This window comes from Parasteatoda tepidariorum, chromosome 1 (genome assembly GCF_982258835.1).
Source record: "Parasteatoda tepidariorum strain Cologne lab strain chromosome 1, Ptep-v5.0, whole genome shotgun sequence".
Lineage (NCBI taxonomy): Eukaryota > Metazoa > Arthropoda > Arachnida > Araneae > Theridiidae > Parasteatoda > Parasteatoda tepidariorum.
The window spans coordinates 30,530,089-30,552,882 of record NC_141755.1 but is presented as its reverse complement, the minus strand read 5'-3'; the positions used below and the strand labels follow the sequence as shown (position 1 = coordinate 30,552,882).

General features: G+C 28.0%; 1 protein-coding gene across 1 annotated transcript in view; it reads right to left on the bottom strand.

The window, feature by feature from the left end:
- Window positions 1-22,794, bottom strand: part of LOC110282933 (uncharacterized) — a 338,382-nt gene that overhangs the window by 182,817 nt on the left and 132,771 nt on the right. The window contains exon 2 of the mRNA XM_087161146.1: window positions 1,661-1,841. Coding sequence (XP_087017272.1) covers window positions 1,661-1,841 — 181 coding nt within the window. The remainder of the gene's footprint in view (window positions 1-1,660; window positions 1,842-22,794) is intronic.

Sequence of the window (22,794 nt, the reverse complement as noted above, 5' to 3'; positions counted from 1 at the left end):
GGTAACGTCATTTCCGACTTAAATTTTTTTTTCTGGTAATAAAACAGAAATATACGATGTTTAAACCATTTAGTAATCTTTTCGTTCATATGTTTGCGGTTTACAGGAAATTATGGTTATTAAAATTATAGTAAAAATACGAAACTAAAAAGTAAAATTAACAAAATAAAATTTTTTTCATTCTGTTAAATTTACTTTTTAATTTTGTATTTTTGATGATAGTTCTCTGTGTAGTAAATCACCTCAAAACTAAGGATAGCTCGTGGTGTAATGAAACACCTAGAACCAAGTATAGTTCCTGGTGTGTATCAACAAATGAAATTTTTTTGTAATAGTTTGTAATGTAATAGTTTGATTTACACTAGAATGTTCTTGTATGCTACTTGACGTAACGTGGCCGCCACCATGTTTTTTTAATCAACAAAAGTAAGATATGATGCAAATAAGAATCATTTAGGTTATTATACGTGAGAATATAAAATTAGAATTAGTAATTTAGGTCACATTCATACACCAATTCTTAAAATAAAATTAGTTTGTGAATCAAAAATGCGCATAGTACAGATGAAACATTAAATCAAATTCGAGCCAAGTTTAGCAAAGCAGCAGACGGATAGAAATTATACTTTATAACATTATTTAATACAGTTTTTACGAAATTTAAAATATGAATAACCTTATACAGAAATAAAAACATACACAGATATTTTAACGGAGAACTTTGCTTTCTGTTGATAAAAAACAACATTGAAGACAACCGCAACTCTAGGAAGCTTGCTATTGATTACAAATAATTATGAACGATATCCAAAATGTGCCAACATTGGAGTTTTCGGAAGCGAAAATATTAAACTTATGATGTAAAAGCGCGAGATCTTGGGGGAAAACTTTTTGCACATTCGGTGTTTAGAGCTTTCATACACTCTTTAAATTGCATATGAAAGCTCTATTTCATGTTAACTTGAAAAAAAAATGTTCCTGTACACAATTTTTAGGGTTGTCCAACATCAAATTCGGAAAGAAATTACATTACAGTTTTTACAGTGTGGTAAAAGAATTTTACTGAACTATTGCACAATTCGAGCAAAAGTGTTAGAAAAATTCTTTTTTTATTACTAAATTTTTTATCTAATAACTACACTTTAAACATTCACATTTACTGTCATTTCATGTTAATTTGTGTTAAAAAAAATTTCGGAAACTTATTTTAATTAAAAAATATTAGGCTAAATATCTCATCAACCAATTGTATCGGTTACCGCAATCTTTTGTAGCGGTAATTAGTGTTTTGTCATGGGAGTGATTAATTTTTTCTCCTTGATCTTTTTTTTTATCTCTTTCATTTCCTTTTCTTTTAGTAAATATTAAACCAAACAGTATTCAGTTTTAGCATTTGAATCTGATAGCATTCTTATTTCATTAAAAAAAACATGGCATACCAAACCAGAAGAAAAATCAGTATTTTCCGAAGAGCAAAGAAATAAAAGTTGATTGAAATTGAAAATGAATTCTTTGAAATGAATTAGAAGGCAAATTTTCATTAGCATTTCAATTTTTAGCATTGGATGACAGTTTACAGTTTTTTTAATTGTTTTATTCATTGTTTGACTCTTTTTACATCTAAGTTTATTTAAAATTGTGGAAAGAAAGTGAAACTTACTGGACGACGAACTGATGATCATCAGAAGAAGTTAAAGTAATGGCAGCTTCAGAAAGTGCTATGGAACCTAATGGAGGTCTGGAACATTGAAAATCTTCTTCACATCTGTAGAAAAATAGGCGCCAATGTCGGTCATCTAATACGTAGAACTGACGCTTGGAACTTTTCAAGCGGCTGAAAGCTATAAAAAAAGAACCTTGATAAGCATGGATTGAAAGACTATGATTCTTTATCATTTTATATGAACAATTACAGAATATCTGATACTAAATATCGTGTTCTTAAATATAAATTTTATATGCTATCAAAATAAAAATATTATCTTTATCTTTATTTCTGGGATTTAATCTTAGTTTTATATTGTGATTTCGTAATCTTCACCTGAATATTTTTAAAATACCAGAAACCCTGAAGAAAATTAATATATAATATTATTTCATTATTACATGTTAATTGCGCATTATACTTTACTTATTAAGAATAAAAGTGTCTTCTAACTGTTATCAATTATTGTTGATTTCAATAAAAAGTGATGAAAAATAACAAATATTGGGGCATTTCTAGATGAAGTTTCTAGATAAGAGCAAGTAATTTACTATTCATCTATTAAATTTTAATTTTTTTGTTATTATTGAAATTAATAATGACTTGTTAGGTTATAGATTTTTTTCCACATGTTCCTTAAATATTAATTTACAACCCTATATCTGCGTATTTTCTAATGCTCTTTTTAAAAAAATATTATAAGTGGTCAACACAGAACACTTTGTATAAATTGATGACTCACATTAATTACCTTGTAGACCATTCAATTATTTATCAGTTTGAGGTGAATAATTGGTTAAACAAACTATCTAATTGAGTGAATTTACCTTGCTTTTGCGGATGTAAATAATGTTACATTTCAAAGCGCAAACTTTTTAAAGCGTTCTTCAAAACTGTTCAGCCAAGGAAAATAAAGTGTTGTAGTCTGAGTACTTTAAGCTCAAAGTAATGCTTTAATTAAAAACTATCTTGCACAATCATGCTAAAAAGAATTGTCTCGAAAAAAATATTAGGTTAATCAAGATATTTTCTGTAAAGTTCTAAAAATTCGAATACTTAAATGTTTAACGAATTATAGAACTTCTTAAAATAATTTCCAATTCAGCTAAATTTTCACACTTCGAAGAAAACTATTAGAATGTAATGAGTATATTTACAAACTCAAACATTATAGCCTTACAGTAACTTTTCAAGTAATATTAAATTACATTATAAACACTATTTTCATTGTTAAAAAACTGAATATTTTCTTAATAATTTAGCATCATTTTAAAATTGAAAGCATTACATTTAGCATTACATTGAAATTTAGCATCATTTTAATTATCATTGAGAGCGATGGAAAAAGGTGATAAAATTCAAACAGTTATGAATAACTATATTGCTAACTCATAACATGTTCTATAAATAGCATCAGTTGGTGAAAAATATTATAGCAAATGACAACGGAAACGTAATTACCATACTGCACTGTATGGTAATGATATTTCTAATAAGGAGTAAACCCAAAACTCTGGTTGAGAAAATCAAAATATATGGCATTTAAACCATTCATTTGGTAATTTTTATGATCATATGGTAACAGCTTACCGGAAATTTCAAAATTATAGTTCCTAAGTTTGATGACGGATATTGTCTAATTGGAAAAATGATAAAGATAATGAATCGGTTTTGAATCGGAAAGAAAATAGGGGGAAATAATTCTGTACATTAATAACGCTTTTAAACTACGGTTACAATAAATTAGCATCATGTCTTCTCCATATAGCTTACATTATGTAAGCTTTTAATTTGAATAATTTTAAATAATAACCAATTACATGTAAACCTGCTTAGAAATGAGTTTTGTTCTGAAAATATATTTCAAAAGTTGATAGCTAACTGAAAATATTTGGTAAGAGCGTAATTCGGTAAAGTGTAAGTCAAATTTCTTTCTATTTCGTAAATCGAAATGAAACAACTTAAAGGAAAATTAATAAATTTTAATAAATAATTCTGCCTGAAAACGAGCAGCAGCAAGGAGATGGAGAGCAGAAGCGAGCAGGGGTGGTGCCCGCTAGTGCAACGAATATCATGCATCTTTCAGTTACAATAAAAGTGATTGTAATATCAATCTAGTTTACTCAATAAGATTACTTAATAAAGGAAACTTTAATGATCCATGTATAAAAGCAAAATCGTACATTTTCAAAGATTTATCTTCTTTTCTTTGCGTCGTTGTATATTTTATGATTAGTGTTTCATAAAATCGGCGGTATTGATTTTATCGAAGTAAACATTTACTGTAAAAATCAACCAGAAAGTGCGTTCTCTTATTCAACACTTATCGATACGCTACACTGAAGTTGATTCCAAACTTTTTCAGTTTGGTTTACGACATCGGGTTTTATGGATATTGGCAATCTCCTTCGTTGCTATGGAAACAGCGTGAGTATAAGTTCGCTTCCCCCTTTACTCAACTTCTTACTCTACCTTTTCTGGGCAATCTTTAGTATCGCTTTACCTTCTTAAACTTTTATAACTCATAATAAACAAATCAAGGTATATTGGATTGATATATTTATATCTCTAAACGTATTAGGACTTATCATAAGTCGTAACTTCCGCAACGGCGCTAACTTGATGGGTGATATATTATGATGGTTGTAAAACTTATAAATAAATTCTATTTTGCAATTTAAAAAAAAATGTTTGTTAGTATTAATATATGCACTTCATTTTTTTCGAGGAGAAAATAGAGAAAAGATTTTAAGTGATTTACTTTTTTTGTTTTATTATTCTAAACTATTATGAAACGATGCGCAAGTGCTTCAAAACAAATTTCAAAAATGTGTTAACTGTATAAAGTTGCAACTAGCTTGTTTCATGAGTGAATAAAAGTTCCAGTAGTAAATAAATAAATAAAATGCCTTTTATTTAGAATTTAAATCTTCTTGTGTTCTTGGGGAAATAATAGAGAAACTTCAAGGTTTCAGGAAATAATTGTTTTAAAATAAATTTGTATAATGTAGAATAAAATGCAAGTAAAAATTTCAGGCTTTAATTACAAAAGTATTCCTCAAATAATTGTGCACTATTTTATTAAATAAAATTAGGAGAAATTAGAATAAATATTGCTCCTTTATGAGAATACAATAAAAATGCATTCTGTAAGATAAAGTGTATAAGAAAAGGGCATTACAAAAGTAAGATAAATACAAGATATGCCAAATACTTCACGAAAATTTCACATCATTTATTTATCTTGCCGATACAAAGCATACGTTAATGTAAACTGTTCGAAAATTAGTTGAAAAAATGGGATATTTGCAAGTGACGTAGTGTGGGTATCTCGATCATGATTGTTTGCTAAAATATGGCATTTGTTTATGTCAGCAACTGTTCTTTCCATTCCATTTTGAGTAAGCCAAGCCTGTTAAAAATCGATTCTCATTAGTGACATATTCTAGATCCCTTTACTATAATATTTTTGAATTTCAATTAATTCACTATACATTTCTTACTTAACGCAAAGACAGGCACAGAGTCATGTAGAACATAAATAAACTAATTATGCATCGAAGTTTCTACGTACACAGAAGAAAAATATATCATGATTACAATAAAATACGTTAACAAATAATTAATCAAAGTTAAGCGAAAGGCGTAACGAGAAAGAATTAGATTTCAACAAAATCGATGTGCAATATGGAGCTGTATTTAATTGTTAATTTATTATCAAATACACTCTAATTTATGTGGAGAAACTTAGGTCAACTTAAACACGCCATCTTGTTTATAAATGATCAACTGGCACTAAGGTCATAGGTCACATGTTTGTGTATCAGTGATTATCTTCTCGAATTGTAAGCAATCAATTGAAATGTACTCAATGAATTACAAAGTATTAAATTGTTTTGCTGGTTGTCTTTGGATTAATTATTCCCAATTCGTCGAAAATGGAGGTTTATTTCTTTTTACTTCTTTTTTTTTAAAAATAAAGCAAACGATTATAACTTTAAATAAAGTAATAATCGTTTGCTTATCTATAAATAAAATAAAGCAAACTACTTTAAATGATTAATCGATTAGCAAAGATTTTTATTGCCAGCGATCATTTAGATTAAAACGATTATAAAACTGGGGATTTTCCTGACGAGTAAAAACACTCTTTTCGTTAGCTGCACTTGCAGTTAGGGAAGAAGGAATCATTTGATTTCAAGCTAAGTTACAGTGACTAGGATTGATTTTATTTCAAATAAAACCTTTTATTTAACCGATTTTTTAAAAATGTTCATTAATAAAGAATTTATTATAATTTATTTTTATTCAAGATAATTCTTCGCAGTGAGCTTCGCGGTTATTTCTCTATTTCCAACATCTTTAAAGATTAAAACTGCGGGAAAATACTGAGACAAATATTAAAACTAACTTAAATGATTCATGAATAATATGAAGGGGACAAAAACAAAGTATAAAATGTAAGTATAAGTAAAGTATAAAATATTATTTCCATGCAATATGGGACTAAGAAGAATTTCTAACCTATTCAGCCGCTTTCTTATTTTATTTCTGTTTATAAATAAAATAAAGTAAATAAATAGATAGAATAAATAAATTGAATTCTGCAAATTACAAGTATTCAAGTTATAAAATTGTCCAACACATTTTTGCTCAGAAAAAAAAAAATCAATTGGAAAGCTACATTCCAATTGAAAATTATTTCCAGATGAGTCACTATTCTATAATAAGCTACACTTATTCTTTTGATTATTTCAAATATTCTAAACATTTATGTTTTATTTTATATAGTAGTTTCATACTTTTTTCAGAAAAGTGTTCCAAAAGCAATAAAGCATTTCTATCCAAAGTAATATGTGTCCTATTTCCCATTACAATAACAGACTGCCGCAACTGCAGATTTACAATTAGCCGGTTACTAGAGTTTTCGCCCATACAGTATGGACCGGGAAGTTGTTCCTCGTGCCAGGTCGGAGTCTAGATTGCAATAAATATTTTCCGATAGTTACATAGGAGTTTAGGTTCTCCTTTAATGTAATGTCCTCAGTTGTTTCAAAACCAAAAGTAGCCTGTTATGGTGGTTTAGGAGCATGGTACAGATTTTTTGTGATTCATATCACCTTACGGATTACTATCTGAAAAGTGGCAGTGATTTGTTTTTGGAACATCACTTTGCATGAATCCTTACCGTATCCAATAGCACTGTAGTACACTGTAGAAAAATATAGTATTGTCACCCAGAGTGCAGCTGCTTTGTACCGTAAAACTTTACGAAACAAAAAAAAATCTGATGTATCATAATTTTTACAGTAATATAATTGTAAAATCACTGTAATTAAATTATTATTACTGCAAAATATGCGGCATAAATAGATTTAACAATAAAAATAATTTTAAGGATGATGCAACCTAGGTTCCGGTACTTTATACTCCAATTTATTTCAGCGCACGATGTTAACAATTGAACCAAATCAAAGCATATTTACTATTATATTATCCATCTAAAACAATAAGTTAAAATTAAAATGAAAGGGTTGTAAATTGATGACTACTTCAAATGTATCAATGCATCCTGATTTTTTAAAAAATAATGATAAAATTATTATTTCGACTTAGAAGTATTTATTTTTGAAATTCTGCACCATATATTTTTATAACAATTACTTTACAATTTATTTTTTTCCAATAGTTTGATAAAAAACTAAACGGTATTTTCAATTTTTATTTAAAGGATTTCGAAAAATAAATCTACAAGATACACTTGGCAAAAATTATACGAAATTTGAGAAATGATAAATACGTTATAAAATTATTTTTAGCTTGAATTTCCTTTCTTGGTGATTACAATTGAATGTATTATTTAAACTCTGAACTACATATTGAATTACCTTTAAAATTCTACTTAAAATCTGTCGCAGTAAAGAATTCCGAACAAATTTAATCTAATAAAACCGAAACATTACATAAAATAAATTTAATTTATTCTCAACCTCCTTTAAATGCCAGGTTTATGTTCTAATACAATATGGTTTTCCCATTTTTCTTTTTTGATATTAAGAATACCGACATGCAAATTCCATTACAATTCTTTTCCTTTTACGTATTTCTTTCGTGTTTCATTTCAAAAGAGAGGCTATTCATTTTAAGAGTTGATGGTATTCTTAGATATTAATGCTGCGTTTCAAAGCAAGTGATACGCTTTAAAATATTTACTTATAATTAAAGTAGTAGTAATGTATTTGTCTACATGTTTTATCATGCTTTTATTTGTATTGATTTTCGAACAGTTTTTTTGAAAATTTCTTTTCGAGTTATATCTCTGCACTATATTATAATATTTCGATCAAGACTATTTTATTCAATAAATTTTGGTAAATGAAACTAAAGGGCATAATTCCAAAAGAAAAATTAAGAAACAAATTTAGGATATTAAACAGTACAGTTACATATTAACATATAGCAAAGTAGATAAAATTCAAAGATTAATGCTGAAATCAAGTATTCATAAAACATTTAGAAACTTGAATGCAGTAGAATGCGGTCAAATTGATTCTAAACTTGCATGAAACTAAAATATTTAGAGAATCTAATCAAAATCTTTAAAAATTTCAATGTTTACACTAGAATTAAAGGATATATATTTGGAAATCTAATATTATTCTTATTAATTATACTATGATCATCACGAATTAGATTATGTTAATATCACTTATTTCAAATCAGCAATCAGTTTTCCTCTCCAGCTCCAGTTTTTTTATAACATTTTTCGCTTATTTTTTGTTGAATTGTACAAAATTTAAAACGTTCTATAACAGGGGCAGAAATATTACAAAAATTTTTTAGAAGAGGTAAGGCACATCATCAGGATTAAAATTACGTAGAAATCCATGCCCGGAAATGTCGTAATATGGCGCTAGAGGCGCTTCCATATTATGAACTGCGCACCTCTTCAGAAGCACATACTTCCGATAGGGTTATAATACGAAAGCGCCTCTAGTGACATATGATGACATTTCCGGGAATTGGTTTCTGTATAATTTAATCCTGGTGATTTGTTCTAACTCCCCTAGAAGTTTGTCGCATCATTTATACGACCCCCGATTGCATATAACGTACTTTAACTTGTACATTTCGACAAAAAATAGACTAAAAATGCAGTTTTAAAAATAATTTGTGACCTTAGGAGCAAAATTGATTTGACATTTGAAATCCTTTCTACTAAATTTGGCAATATCAAGTATTTGCATAAATGCATCAGAGAATTTGTTCCTCAGTGTTATTAACAATACGACTGTTTATTATTAATAAGAGAAGCTAAAAAAATCTTGCGGATAAAGTTACGTATTTTTACATTTTATTTTATAGTAACTAATGTAAAATAACATTGCATTTTGTTAGAAAAAAGACGCATACTCAAATATTTCATCGCAGTATAAAAAGTCATTTACAATATTAAAAAAAAAAAAAAAAAATTCCAAATTATCGCCTAAAGCAGTGGTTGGCAAAGTGCGGCTCCAGAGCCGCATGTGGCTCTTTAGCTCCTTAAGTGCGGCTCTATCACAAATATCCACGGAAGACGCAATAATATTTTCATTTAAAAAAAAACTTGGTAAGAAAAAAATTATATCTCATTTTGATAAATTAAAATTCTTCTATAAATCGAGAACATGTATAATTTTTTGTTTAAGTTAAAAGATGGATAGGTATTTAAAATTTTATATTGTTGTAAAAATACGTAACAAACATCGAGTTTAATTTTATTAGTTTTCGTAAACGTTAACACAAACCATCATGTACAGGCTACCTGCTGAAATTATTCGTATGTTTACGGCGTACTTCGGTGTGATACAAAGGTACCACAAGCATGAGCGAGCATACTTTTTCTGAAGTAGTGGGCATTGTTCGCATTAATAAATATTTATTAAGTATGAAATTTAGTTTTATTTAGTGTAATAAAAGTTTACTAAAGAAGCAGATTTAGCTCCCAATTTTTTAAAAAATTGTTGTAATGTTCATATTTGGCTCTTTGGCTAATAAGTTTGCCGACCACTGGCCTAAAGGAATGACATTCGCCCGATTAGAAATGTTCCTTTCCAATTATTTATAAATTAAACTTTCTGGAAATATATAAAAAAATTCTGATGTTTTTTTTTTATTTTGAAATATTTTAATTAAGTATTATTTGTAAAGAAATCTTTTATTGTCAATAACTAATTTTAATTTGTTAGGTTCTCTAATAGAATAAACAAAAATAATTGCAAAAGAACACTTTACAAAAAAAGTGTAATTTTGGTTTAGTAAATGGAATTGAAATGAATATCGCGCTTTGCAGTAAGTAATAAAACATATTGATTTATAAGAGAATTGTTTGCAGACATTTATTAAAAACTTTCTTAATTTAAAATCAGCTGAAGTCATCTAATATATTAGTTTCTTATTTAAAAACAAATCTGCGGAAGCATGAAATGTAGAAAGTAATATAATTGTAGAAAGCATAGCATGGCAATGTAGAAATTGACCTTCCGAAAATATAAAAGGTTTAATCATGGCTGCAAAAATGTAACATTTATATGTTGCAGAGAGTTATTACAAATATGCTGCCATTTATAGAAATTTCCTGTGCATAAGTAATGATATACTATTGAAGTATTAAATACGTTTTTGAAATTTTAAATTCTAGGTGATTTATTAATTTACATATCAGAGCAAAATAACATAATTATTTTACATAGAGTAATATTATTTAATTATATCATTACAAGAAAATTATCATCATATAATTCATAATGATTCATGAGAATTTTAACTTAAATAACATGAATTAAGTATTTCCTCAGACAATAATTATTTAACATTGAAAAAATTAATTAAGTTTAGGCCTATAGAATTATTAATAATCTTGATATTTTACAATTAATTTACAGTATTTATTTACAGAATAAAGCATTGATTTAAAATAAATTAAAGTGAATTGCTTGGTTGGGCAAACATATAATTAAATTTGGTACAATTGTAATTGGTTTCATTAATTTTCAACATTGCATGTTTAAACTTTAAAACTGAAGTGTCAACAAAACAGACATCAACATTAATTATCTTCAGTAAATTGAAGTTTAAAAGTTGTTTGATTAGTGTGCGGATCATAAATAACAATCACGTAGTATCATTCAGAAAAATAGAAATAAGAAATTATATCACTTTAAATCATTGACAATGAATAATGTAGGGTGTGGGGCCCTTGTCTAAAAGGTTGTGAATTTGATCCCTGCCGGCCGAAGACTTCTCGTGTAGTAAATGGTGGCTTTTGCACGTTAAATCTGTGGGGTCAAGAATCAAAGTTCCCATAGTAAATCATACCTATGGGGGTACTGAATTGGAGATTGATCATTCGTTGGTCCAGGGGTAGTATTCTGAGCTCGCAATCGACCGTCGATTTGAGCTTTTGGAAGCCGCACCAGGGGGCACATTACCTGATATTCTACTTTCTCCGTCCATCGCTCGATTTTTGGTATTCCAAGCACGTTTTAGTGGATGTTGAGCGCTCTTTTCGGTCGACGCGAAAACCACTGGTATTTTCAGTAGAGTAATGGTGAGCAAATGGAATGCATTGATAATTAATTATTTTACACGGCTAAGTCTTCGGAGGAGACCGATATATCGAAACAGAGAAAATGTTTTTAGTCTTCATGACGATGTATTTTTAGATTTTTTTCGATTAACGAATAATCTTGTACTGCATATATGCATGAAACTAAGAGTGGACTTAGAAAAAGAAGCACGGCGAGGAAATGTGATTTCAGTAGAAACACAAGTTAAATTTAGTTTATTTTCAATATCATTAGTATATTTATCTTTTTTTTTTAACTAATTGAATTTAATTTTTCTTTGCTATATGCGAAAAAATAGGTATTTTTGGGGTTGTAAAAGTATATTTGATAAACTTAATAGGTAAAATTGTAAATGTTAATTTTTTCTGACTAAAACTTTTGTAGATTTTTTTATTATTTTAATAGATTATCTAAAGTTAAATTGTAATTACTAAATATTGATGATTAATAACCAGAAATTGTCTCAATTTTCTTCGCAAATCTTTTACTCCATTAAAAAACAAGTGTGTCATTTTTTAATTACTTTTTATAATCTCGAAAAGATACTGCAGATAGAATGTGTTAAATTACGCTTTTAATTTTTTTTTTAATTAAGAACTTGTAATTTTCATTAGCTTTATATGTAATAAAAAGTAATTTCTTTCATTTCTGAAACAAAGTAGAAAAATTTAACATAGAAGTATTTCCTTTTTTAATCAATATGGAAAAGATATGATTACAAAGTATTTTTGAACTTAAATTTCAAAAAAAAAAAAAAAAAACATTAATATTTTACAACCTCACATGCTTATATGAAACTTTTTTCTGAATTCTTTTCAAGAAATTTCAATTTTCTTTAAATTTCAAATAGTTAAATTTGTATTTCTTGTAGATATTGTCTGCATTATTTCCAGTAAAAAAGATAAGTTTTAAGACTAAATTACTTCAACTTCTGATGTGTATTTAAATAGAGCTACTTTACATAACTGTTTATTAGATTCGTAGGTTTTATGTGCATTAAGATTTTTTGCAACTATCCAAAAAAGGCATTTACGTACAATCAACAAAATGAAAAAGTTTTAAACACTTTTGTCAGATTTTAGGTTCAAATCAAATCTACAATGATTCTAATATTACCATAAAAACTGAAAATGGGATATAAACGAATACTTGAGTGAATAATAAAGTATTTTATAACTATGAAACTATACTATAATTCACTATACTTAAAATTTTTGAAAAATCTTTTTTAACATAAAACTAATATTGCTGAACGGGATAATTGTAGTATGTAGTACATAAATTGCTTGACAAATTATTAACTAAATATTTCGAATCTCTCAAAGTGATTTTTTTCTTATAGCTAAAATTTTATAAAAGTTTTGTTAAGGAGAGTTCAAAACATTTTCCATGTAACAAAGAGGTCCATATAATGAAATGTAATGTATATCTTTTCATCATTTGTTCGGTATTTATCAAATTTCACCCGTATAAGAATAATGAAGCATAAAATAAAAAGCTTACTTGAAAATAGAATTTAAACTGCAAATTATACTTTCTTTTATTATCAACACAAATGAAGTGATATAAATACTACCTTCTTAAATATAAAATAAGCCTTCGCTCACCTCTATTAAATCATAATTAATAAAATTCGTAATTTTCAAAAGGCAATGTGATAACCATCTGTTTAGCAACATAAAGTGATATGTAACAAAATTGCTGTTAACATTTAAAAATTCTGATATTTGAAAAAAAAATTTTCTGGATCTTTTCTACTATCCACATAATATTAAATGCAATTAAAAATTTATTTCTTTAAAAAAAAAAAAAAAAAAAAAAAAAAAAAAAAAAAAAAACATGCATGTGATATGCCAATACGATGTACGAAAATTTAGTGTCTTAATCGCTATTGGAATAAACAAACCAAAGATCTGATAGCAACTCAATAACATATACTTATAATAATAGTACATATTAGATTTTTAATTATCAGATTTGTAAATAAAATTTATCTAATAGGTCAATGTTTATTATTATCAAAAATAAGAAAAAACATTATCATTTCAGGGATGTATATAAATTTTATTTAATAAATGTAAGTATCAAAAATTAGTGCAATAAAATAAATCTCAAAAGACAATATTTTATCTCAAATAATAGATACTCAAAATGCCTTTTTCAATAGCTTGTCGCGCGTGAATGTCGTGCATCACATTGCTTCGAGCATTTTTATTGGCTGATAACACGGAAGAAGTTTCACCCCTACTCTTCTCATAAGGTAGACCAGTCCGCAAGTCTCCTCCACTGACCACTGAGTTCAGAATACAGAAATTCAAAACAGTGGACGGTGTGACGTCAGGGGAAGGCGTCACTCGGGGAAGGTCTACTTCGACTCGTCGTTTGTTTGGAATCCCAGCCCAGGCCAAAGCTACGATTTTTCTTTTTTTGTCGAATGCCTGTTTTAGGCAGTGGGGATGCGATTGTTCCTGTTTTTCAGTGGCGCCATCTATGGCCAGGAATTTGACTTAAACCACGCCACTCACACAACCACAACCCGTTTATAGGGCTGGTCACATTCACACACGAAGGAGAAATGACATAGAATTCACAGAGAGGGAAAGAAACATCCATGCCTTGCCCGGGATTTGAACCCAGGACCTTTCTGATGCAAGGACAGTTCTCTGCCCCTACACAGGCCGGTCTGCCAAAATTACGATCAGAGGATGAATGAATGAATGTATGAATGGGTCCACCCTATAAACAGGCTGTGATGTGTGTGTGTGGCTGAAATCATATTCTTGGTCGTAGATAGTTCCAATATAAGACAAGAAGCACTCTCTGCCTTACGCTTGCAGAAGGCTTGCTGGTATTTGCTAATAGCATTAGAAACAACAACAATAAATAAAAATCACTAGCGCTAGGGGTGCTTCCCTGTAATGAACTGTTTTTTCATGTGCCTCTGATATTTCTGACGGACATTTCGTACAACGGCATTCCCGGGAATATGTTCTTATGCAATTTAAATTCTGATGATGTGCCCTAACTCCCCTAGAAGATTGTTGCAACATTTACGTGATCCACTGTTTCATATTACGTTTTTAAACTAGTACATTTTGAAAGAAATATACTAAAAATGTCATTTTATAAATGATTTCAGATTCGTAATCTCCTCCCCCGAATTAGGCAAGATCCATTATTTGTATATTAGCAACAAAAAAAGTGTGTTCCAGTGAAATTATAGCAGAAATTTAAAAATTAAAAGCAGATAATTTTTATCGACATTGCCTTCATTGCCTTTGCTCAAATAAAAAAGAGAATTGTGTAATTGTGTAAGAAATATTCTTGTAAGAAAATATTTATAACTTTCAAAGAAAAGTTTAAATAGCTTTTGCCGTTTACCTGCCAATATTTCAATAATTGATGTTGGAGTTTAAGTTTGAATTTAAGGAGCAAGTAGACACCATATAATAGTTTTACATACATTTAAAATTTACATTCATAAGTATTTTTTCACGTTTAATTTGATTCCGTATTCATAATTAATTAAATTTCTATACATTTTAGGATTTTGATAGAAAGTGTACATTTTTTCCCACTTCTAATACAATTTACCAAAAATCCAATTTAAATAAGACGACTACAATATGTATGAAGTTTTAATATTATAAAATAACCATCTGTTAGGCATCAAATTTGAAATTGTTTTTGAAAATTTCAATATTAATTTATTTGCTTGAAACCAATTGTTCCATTCTTTAAAGCATTAGATTTTAATATTTTTATCTTTAAATTTCGTGTGATTCATTGTTTTTTGGGTTAAATTTCACTTTTTATTATAACACATATTCAAGAAAAATAATGATTATTAAAAGAAAGAGTGAGAGAGAAAGAGATGAATGTGTCTAAGTTCAACTTTTGTTGAACTTGCAGGGGACTAATAAAGGATTATAATTAAATAATTATTACACACATTCAAATTTAATCTGGAACATACTTTCTTATTCTTTACATAATAAAAAATAACACGTGTTTATCCAAACCTTCAACAATAAACGGACAGTTAAATCGTGTAAATTTACAAAATTGCTTGCTTATACAAACTTCCAAAATTCAATAGAACTTATAAATTCAATTGAATAGAGAGTACGGTGATGATATTTTATTCAGCAGTAAGCACACAAAAATTTTTTTTGAAATATTTAGAAATTAATTCCTACATTTAGTTGAGATGAACAGTTGTAAATAAATCTATATTTCTATATTAATCGATATCTAATACGTGTTACATGTTGTCAAAAATCAAATAATTCAATGTACAATAGTAAAAGCTTGTTTTTAAGCATTATTTTTCGTAGATATCAATCGAAGCGAATTTCGATACTTTTTAACACAATATATTTCATTGTCTTGAAAAATAAAGAAAAGAAACACTATAACCACTTTTATTTTTCCTTTATTCGGTAAAATGTAAAAAATGGTTTCTCTTTGATGTGATAGCCGGTAACGTAATTGAGAAAGTGCTTTTGTCAAAGGTACAATAATTTTTGAGAAGTTTCCACAGATTATAATAGGTTCCGTGAAAAATGAATTTTATGCTTTTGATGTTGTGCCATTATAGATTATGTCACTATTATTATTATTCTCGATAACAGATATTATGCAGTTCAACTATTCAATCGAAAATATAATGCGTTTAAATTTATCTAGAGGGTTTCTTTTTTTATTCAGCTTCTTACATTGTGTAGATAAAGTATTTTAGATAAACATAATTCTATTCGTTTAATAGTTATATTTCAAAAGTATACGTGAGTGAGAGATAACTTATTCTTTTCAATATTATTTATTTAATGCCTATATATTATATTTAATATCTATAATACAGTATACGTGTTATTTATTTAATATATTTGATATAATTATATTAATAGATCTATTTATTTGAACAACACTTTAAGAAAAGGAATTATTTATAAAATCCAATTTTTTTGCTCCAAGAAAGAATTACTTTAGAGAGTAATAGTTCATACACTGAGAAAAAAGTAAAGTCAAAACTACTAGAATATGGTAAAATTTTTGTGATTTGGCAAAATGAGAATATAAACAAACAATGAAATTTTTATCAAATTTTTTTGATAATGACGTTTTTCTAAAATTAATAATAAAATATAGTTTCATTATGTTGTTTGGTAATTAATATGATAAAATTTGGTAATTTTAACCAAAAAATCATGATTTCTGTCTAGTTTTAAGTGACACTAGAATTGATTAACTAGAGACTTTTAGATAACGCTTGACTTCACTTGATTAAAATAACTTCAGTTGATTAAAAAATATATATAGTTTGGAATTAACAATCGACATGTCTAAAGCGCTCATAAATAGGCGCCCATTTTCACAACTTGCCAGACGAGAAGACTTGTTAACTTTCTTTGTCATCAGATAGTTGTTTTTATTTCTATGTTAGCAATAAATTAGTATCTACCAGCCTTTAAAAATATTAAAAATGTGTATTTGTAAATATACAAGTTGCTGGAATAGACTGAACTTAATCAGTTGCTAAACTATATGAATCTCGGCAAAATTTTGGAGCATGTAAAATTTTGGCCAGAAAAAAACCCAACAAGTGTTGCTTCACTGCATCCCGACTTATTATACGCCATGAGGAAAAAGAAGTATGGTAGAAACTACCAGAATATGATAGAATTTAACGTAGTTCTGTCTCCATGGGAACACCAAAAAGTGTGGTATCATTTACTGAAGCGTTTTGGATAAGGAATTTGGTAAAATTATCAATAAAATGTGGTTTAGTATTTTTATAATGATACCTCGGAGAATGTCATTAAATCAATTTATTTGATTGAATTTATTTTCAAGTCTTATATTTTGTACCGAATGTATAACAATGAGAACTATAATTGTAAAAACCAGAATTTTCAGCAAATTTTCACTATATGTACGGAAAAATTACATTATGAAATGTTTAGATAATGTATATTTTTGCTTTAATTAACCAGAATTGTGTCATTTTTTTACCAGATATAGCATTACCCTACAGTACTGTTAATTTTACCAGAATTTGTTTTCCTGTATAACATCCTTTATCTTACATCGTAGTTTATATTTAAGCTGTAACATTTCTTAGTTTCAAACTTGCGAGTTTAAAGTTGTGCATAATATATTTAAAGTGCCTCTTTTAGTAAATATACGAGATCTCGTAAATGCTTGGCTTGTGTAAAGTTTTAGATTACAAAGACATACAGCTTTGTAATTTTCGAGAGTTAGTTTCGGACATGACCTTTAGATTTTCCTTGAGCTCACTAATGTTAGATTATGGTATGGGGAAAGTGATTTATGAGTTTAGCGAGGGGAAAGGAGTTACGAACAACTAAATTTTCGATAATAATCAGTACAAGCATTTAAATTTATTTGCCCTTAAATTCGCTTTCTGTTCAAAAGTCACTTGCTGATCTGATTGCTGTTTTTTGAACCTACAAATTTAGGAAATCGAGCGTAAAGTATGATTTATTTTGTCCATTTACAAATTATAAGAAATTAATTTTCAGTTAAAAGCTGTCAAAAATTATATTATTTACCTTGAATACATTTCCAAAATTTATTTACGCATTAAAAGATATTGGCTGTAAAAGACTGCTTTAATTTAAAACATTCTTAATCAGAAACCTTAATATTCTCGTTTTAAAGTTATAATCCTTAAGTTCTTGCATAAAAAGTTTTAAAATATAATTTTTACTAATATTGTTTATTTGGTAAACTGGAATTTTGTCAGGAAATCATTTCTTATCTATTATTTAACGTATATCTTTAAACCAAATTCATCAACACACATCCCTTACAGAAATTTAATGTATTTATGAGGTTTATTTGAAGTTATTTACGGTTAGTTTGAGGTTTGTCTGAAGTTAACTTCATTTACAACCTTACAAAATCAACCTCCCAAGATGTATAATCAAGGTGTATGAAGTTGTTTTTATTCACACTTGAGGTATTTTTGAGGTTGATTTGAATCTAATTTAGATCAACCAGCTTAGTGAGGTTATTTGTTAAGTGTACCTGTTATTTTTTTTACACTTCAAGCAAATGAGTATATTTGAGGTGTGAATAATTTCACACCATCTCAACTAAAAGTATCATTGATGTGTATACTAGGTTGGTTTTAAAAAGGTGTAAATGAGGTTGAAATTGAGGCTTATTAATGAAGCTATTTTTAGTACAAAACACACCTTCATTTTCTACCTCAGGTACATTTCATACATATGTCAATCTCAAAACAACCTAAGAAAATCCTTATCTTTCGTTAAGGATTTGACGAAGTTTCTGTGAATCTTTATTAATTTGAATAAACTTATATTTTCAGTGTTTTATAACTCCGCAACCAAAACGAAAAAGTCAAGATAGATAAATGGAGATATTTTATTTATAGACTGTAAGTAAAAACCAAAATATAGACTAACTATATGAAAAAATTCAGCTTGATTTGCGAGTAACTAAATTTTTGTTTACTTAGATTAAAAAATGAATCTAATTAAAGTGTAAATGTGCAGTGCGTAAGATTTGTTGCTGATATATCACGTTAAATCTAAAATCAAAGAAATAACGGTACATATTCAATCAACGAATCGAAGATAAGTTATTAACAAATGACATTTCTGATTGATATCTCACAATTTTGCTTTATAAAAACTGCTTGATAAGATTCTAAAGAAAAATATGTATTAAGTAGTAATTAGTTTTATTGTTATTAGAATAGAATTATAAAGGGAGTCACTTTTATTATTATCATTTATTTATCTTTAAGTGTTAAAAACCTAAACTCTTAACTTAATATCTAAGTTAAATAATAAATAACAAAGCAGACTTAATATTAAATTTTCTAAAAAAATAAAGGAAACGTTTTCACTGTGCATAAAAATTTAAAAAAAAATATGACGCTCCGTTCTTTATAAGAATAAAATCAATTAAGCTTAGATTTGAGAATTGAATTTTTTTTTATTTTAATAAAAGAAAGGCATTTTTTTCAGAACACGGGTTCTTTTATTTGATTTGCAAAGGATACTATTTTTTCTCTTTAAAGAGAAACATGCTATGATCAGTCTAGCATATAACCTAATCATAGAAAGACATACATTTTGCACTAAGGAATATAATTTATTTATAAGAAACGAGCTAAGTGAAAGGCTATTTCTATTTTGAAAGCATGGAGTTTTTGAAAATGATTTAGTATTCGCAGTGTGCTTCTTTTCAGAATATAACTTTCCTTACTTCGTAAAAAAAAAGAACTTTTAACAAAATAAAAGTATTTCACTATCTTCTTTGCAAAGAATATTTGAACTTACATAAATAATTGCAAAATTTTATTTATAATACTTTTTTTGGATTTTGCCTGGACTTTTAAATAAATAAATCTAAAATTTCAATTTTGAGAGTTATTCCAAATTCTGTCGCTCATTTTTTTTTGTTTGATATAGTTAAAAAGAAATTCATACTTCGATTAAATATGAAGGAGGAGTCACTTTTCTATGGAGTCACTTAATTTTATTAGATTCGAAAAATGTTGCATATTAGCTTAACATTTTATGTTTGTGTTTTATTTTTATCCTATCCTCATGAGACTGAAACTTTATTTTGTAAATCGTTGCCTTCGATGATGCTTTACTACCAAATGTCGATTTCATTCTATTGCTACGCTATGTTTCAAATCTTGTCGAAAATCATGGCTATGAAATCCCTTTGACATAACTCCAAAATTACTCCAATCCTTATGTTTTTTTTCTAACTCTCAGGAAACATAATTTCATAGCCTACGATAATGTATAAACGCAGTCCATCACGTAAATGTTTAAATCGCTTGCGATGAAAGTAGCTGTGTTTTTGTTGCCAGATTCTAAAAACTGTACCTGCCCTCGTATAAATATTTAAGTATATAGAATACCGTAAATATGAATATTCACCTCTGCCGCCCCTGACACCTAATTATCAAAATAGTATAATAATAATAATATAATAATTATATAATAATAACATAATAATAATATAATAATAACATAATAATAATATAATAATAATAAATAATAGTTTATGTTTAATTTCACAGGCTTCACCTCAGCAATGTTTTGCTATTGAAAGTGATAATAACCATCTTACTGACGACGAGGTGGCTCAAGGGATAAGGCATTCGCCTCCTGATGAGATAAGCCAAGTTTAAAGCCCAGTCTTAGCTGTAGTTGATACGAACTTTCCTCTTGACTCGCACCAACCCCAAAGCTGAGTTCCTCAGTGGTGGACGGGTCATTGGTTTCGGCCATTGGGCAGACCATTGAGGTTTTTGTGGTTTTCCTCTCTTTGTAAGGCAGATGAGGGTTAGTTTCATCAAAAAGCTATTCATGAAAGCTAGTTTATCCCAATGCTTGATCCAGGAGTCTTCTGGGTTGGGTTCCAAATTACAAAGCTACGAAGTTGAACATTGAAAGTAATTATAAACTCTGAATTCGGTAAGTTATGCAAAGGAAGTTGCAGAATAAAATAATTATCTTACTGACGGACCTAATTTTTTAAATTTTATGTATCTAAATAGCAAAAATATTGAAGGTTTGTTTAATAACTAGAATACACCACTCTCTGTTTGCTTCGCTCTCAAACGCCCATAATTACTTATATTTCATTCACGATTTTGTTAAGAAAAAGAGATATTACCAGAAAACAAAATTTATTTCATTTGATGTATTTTACTATTTTGTTACTATTGGCGCATTATTGTCTGCTTAATTTCTTTATTTTCTATTCAATTTATAAAATTATTACGGAAATTAAAACAAAATTTGTATAATAGGAATTATAAGAATACAAACAATACTTATTTTGGCTTTAATGAATTGAAGAATAACAATTATGGTAGACGTTGGCCATTTTACATCCACCCAGTTTTATTTAACGTTCAACTTCGTCAATGAGGAGCAAGCTTATAAAAAAAAAATTTACGAGAAAAAAAATTTGCCTTTTTTGCAACTTATTAAGTATGGTTAATTTTCAAAGTAAGGATTAAGAAAAATACACGAAAAAAAAGCATTTAAGAAAACAATAACTTTTCAATAAACTGGATTTTCCAAAAAAAAAGAAGAAAGAAATGAAAATCAAGACCAATTTTACTATTAAAAATTTTGGAAGCATTAAATTCGTTAAAAAATTTTAAACTCGATAGTTGCATTTTTTTGTCATTTTCCGAAGTTTTCTTAAAAAGATCTAAAGTTTCTGTTATCTTACAAAATGAGATTTCAGATACATTCAATAGCAATCCTAGTATTAGGCAAGCTGATGCATTTATCACCTTTTTGACACTTGTTTACATCAGTCATCAGTTGCATTTGGAAGTTTTTATAAATAAACTTTACAGCAATGAGTTTTTGCTGATGATACTGCAATTTTAAGTATCTGTAGACGATCATAAATTTTGCTTACAAGACAGCCTATAAGGGCAACAGAATAAGCCATTATTATTAATGAGACTAAAACATTACTTATAGAGCAAATAAAATTTATCAATGAAAATTTATCTGTGAAGGCGTGTAACTTGAACTTGGAAGGAATTTCCAGTTTGACTTATCTTAGCTCTATAATTAATAATGATACTAATATTTTGGATAAAATAAATTCGAAAATAAGAAAAGGAAGAAATAAAAGCTATTATCCATAAAAATATTTATTTGAAGATAAACATATTACAAAAAAATTTACTTTAAAACCTGGACTTTGTTGAATAAAAACTTTGGATTTTGTCGAATATAACTTAAAAAATTTTTGAAGCATTTTTAAAGCAATTCAAATAAATAAACAGTATAGAATTGTTGATTAATTATTAGTTAAATGATAAAAGAAAACATTCAATTCCTAAAATGTAGGCGCATAGCATGCCTGGACGATACATAAGGAATAAATGAAAATATAGGAATCAGGGTATACTTAAATTTGAATCTAATAACCTCGAGACCCAAAGAAAGTTCCCAAAAGTGAGTCGTGGTGGTTTATTGGATAGAGCATTCGCCTTCCAATGAGGTGAACCGGGTTCGAATCTCAGCGATGACTTGTCGATACGAATTCTGCACCCGGACGTAAAATATCCTGACGCAAAATTTCCTCTGTCATAAACGAATCATGGGTTAGACTTCCCTTGATGTCAGGCTAATCGTGGGGGTTTTCTCGGTTTTATTCTCTTGGAACGCTTATGCAAGTAAATTCCATCGAAAAGTTATCCACGAAGGCAATATTTATCCCAATACTTGATCCTGGAGTTCCCTTGTCTGCTGGATTAGGCTCCAAATTACAAGGCTGCGGAGTTGAACATTGGGGATCGTAAACTCAAAATTGCGTCGGTATATGGTAATAAAATAAATTAAAAAGAGTAAATATTATTTTTTATATAACAACTCTTTTGTAAAATTGCTATTTTTTGAACTAAATATATTTAACATGAATTATTTTTATTAT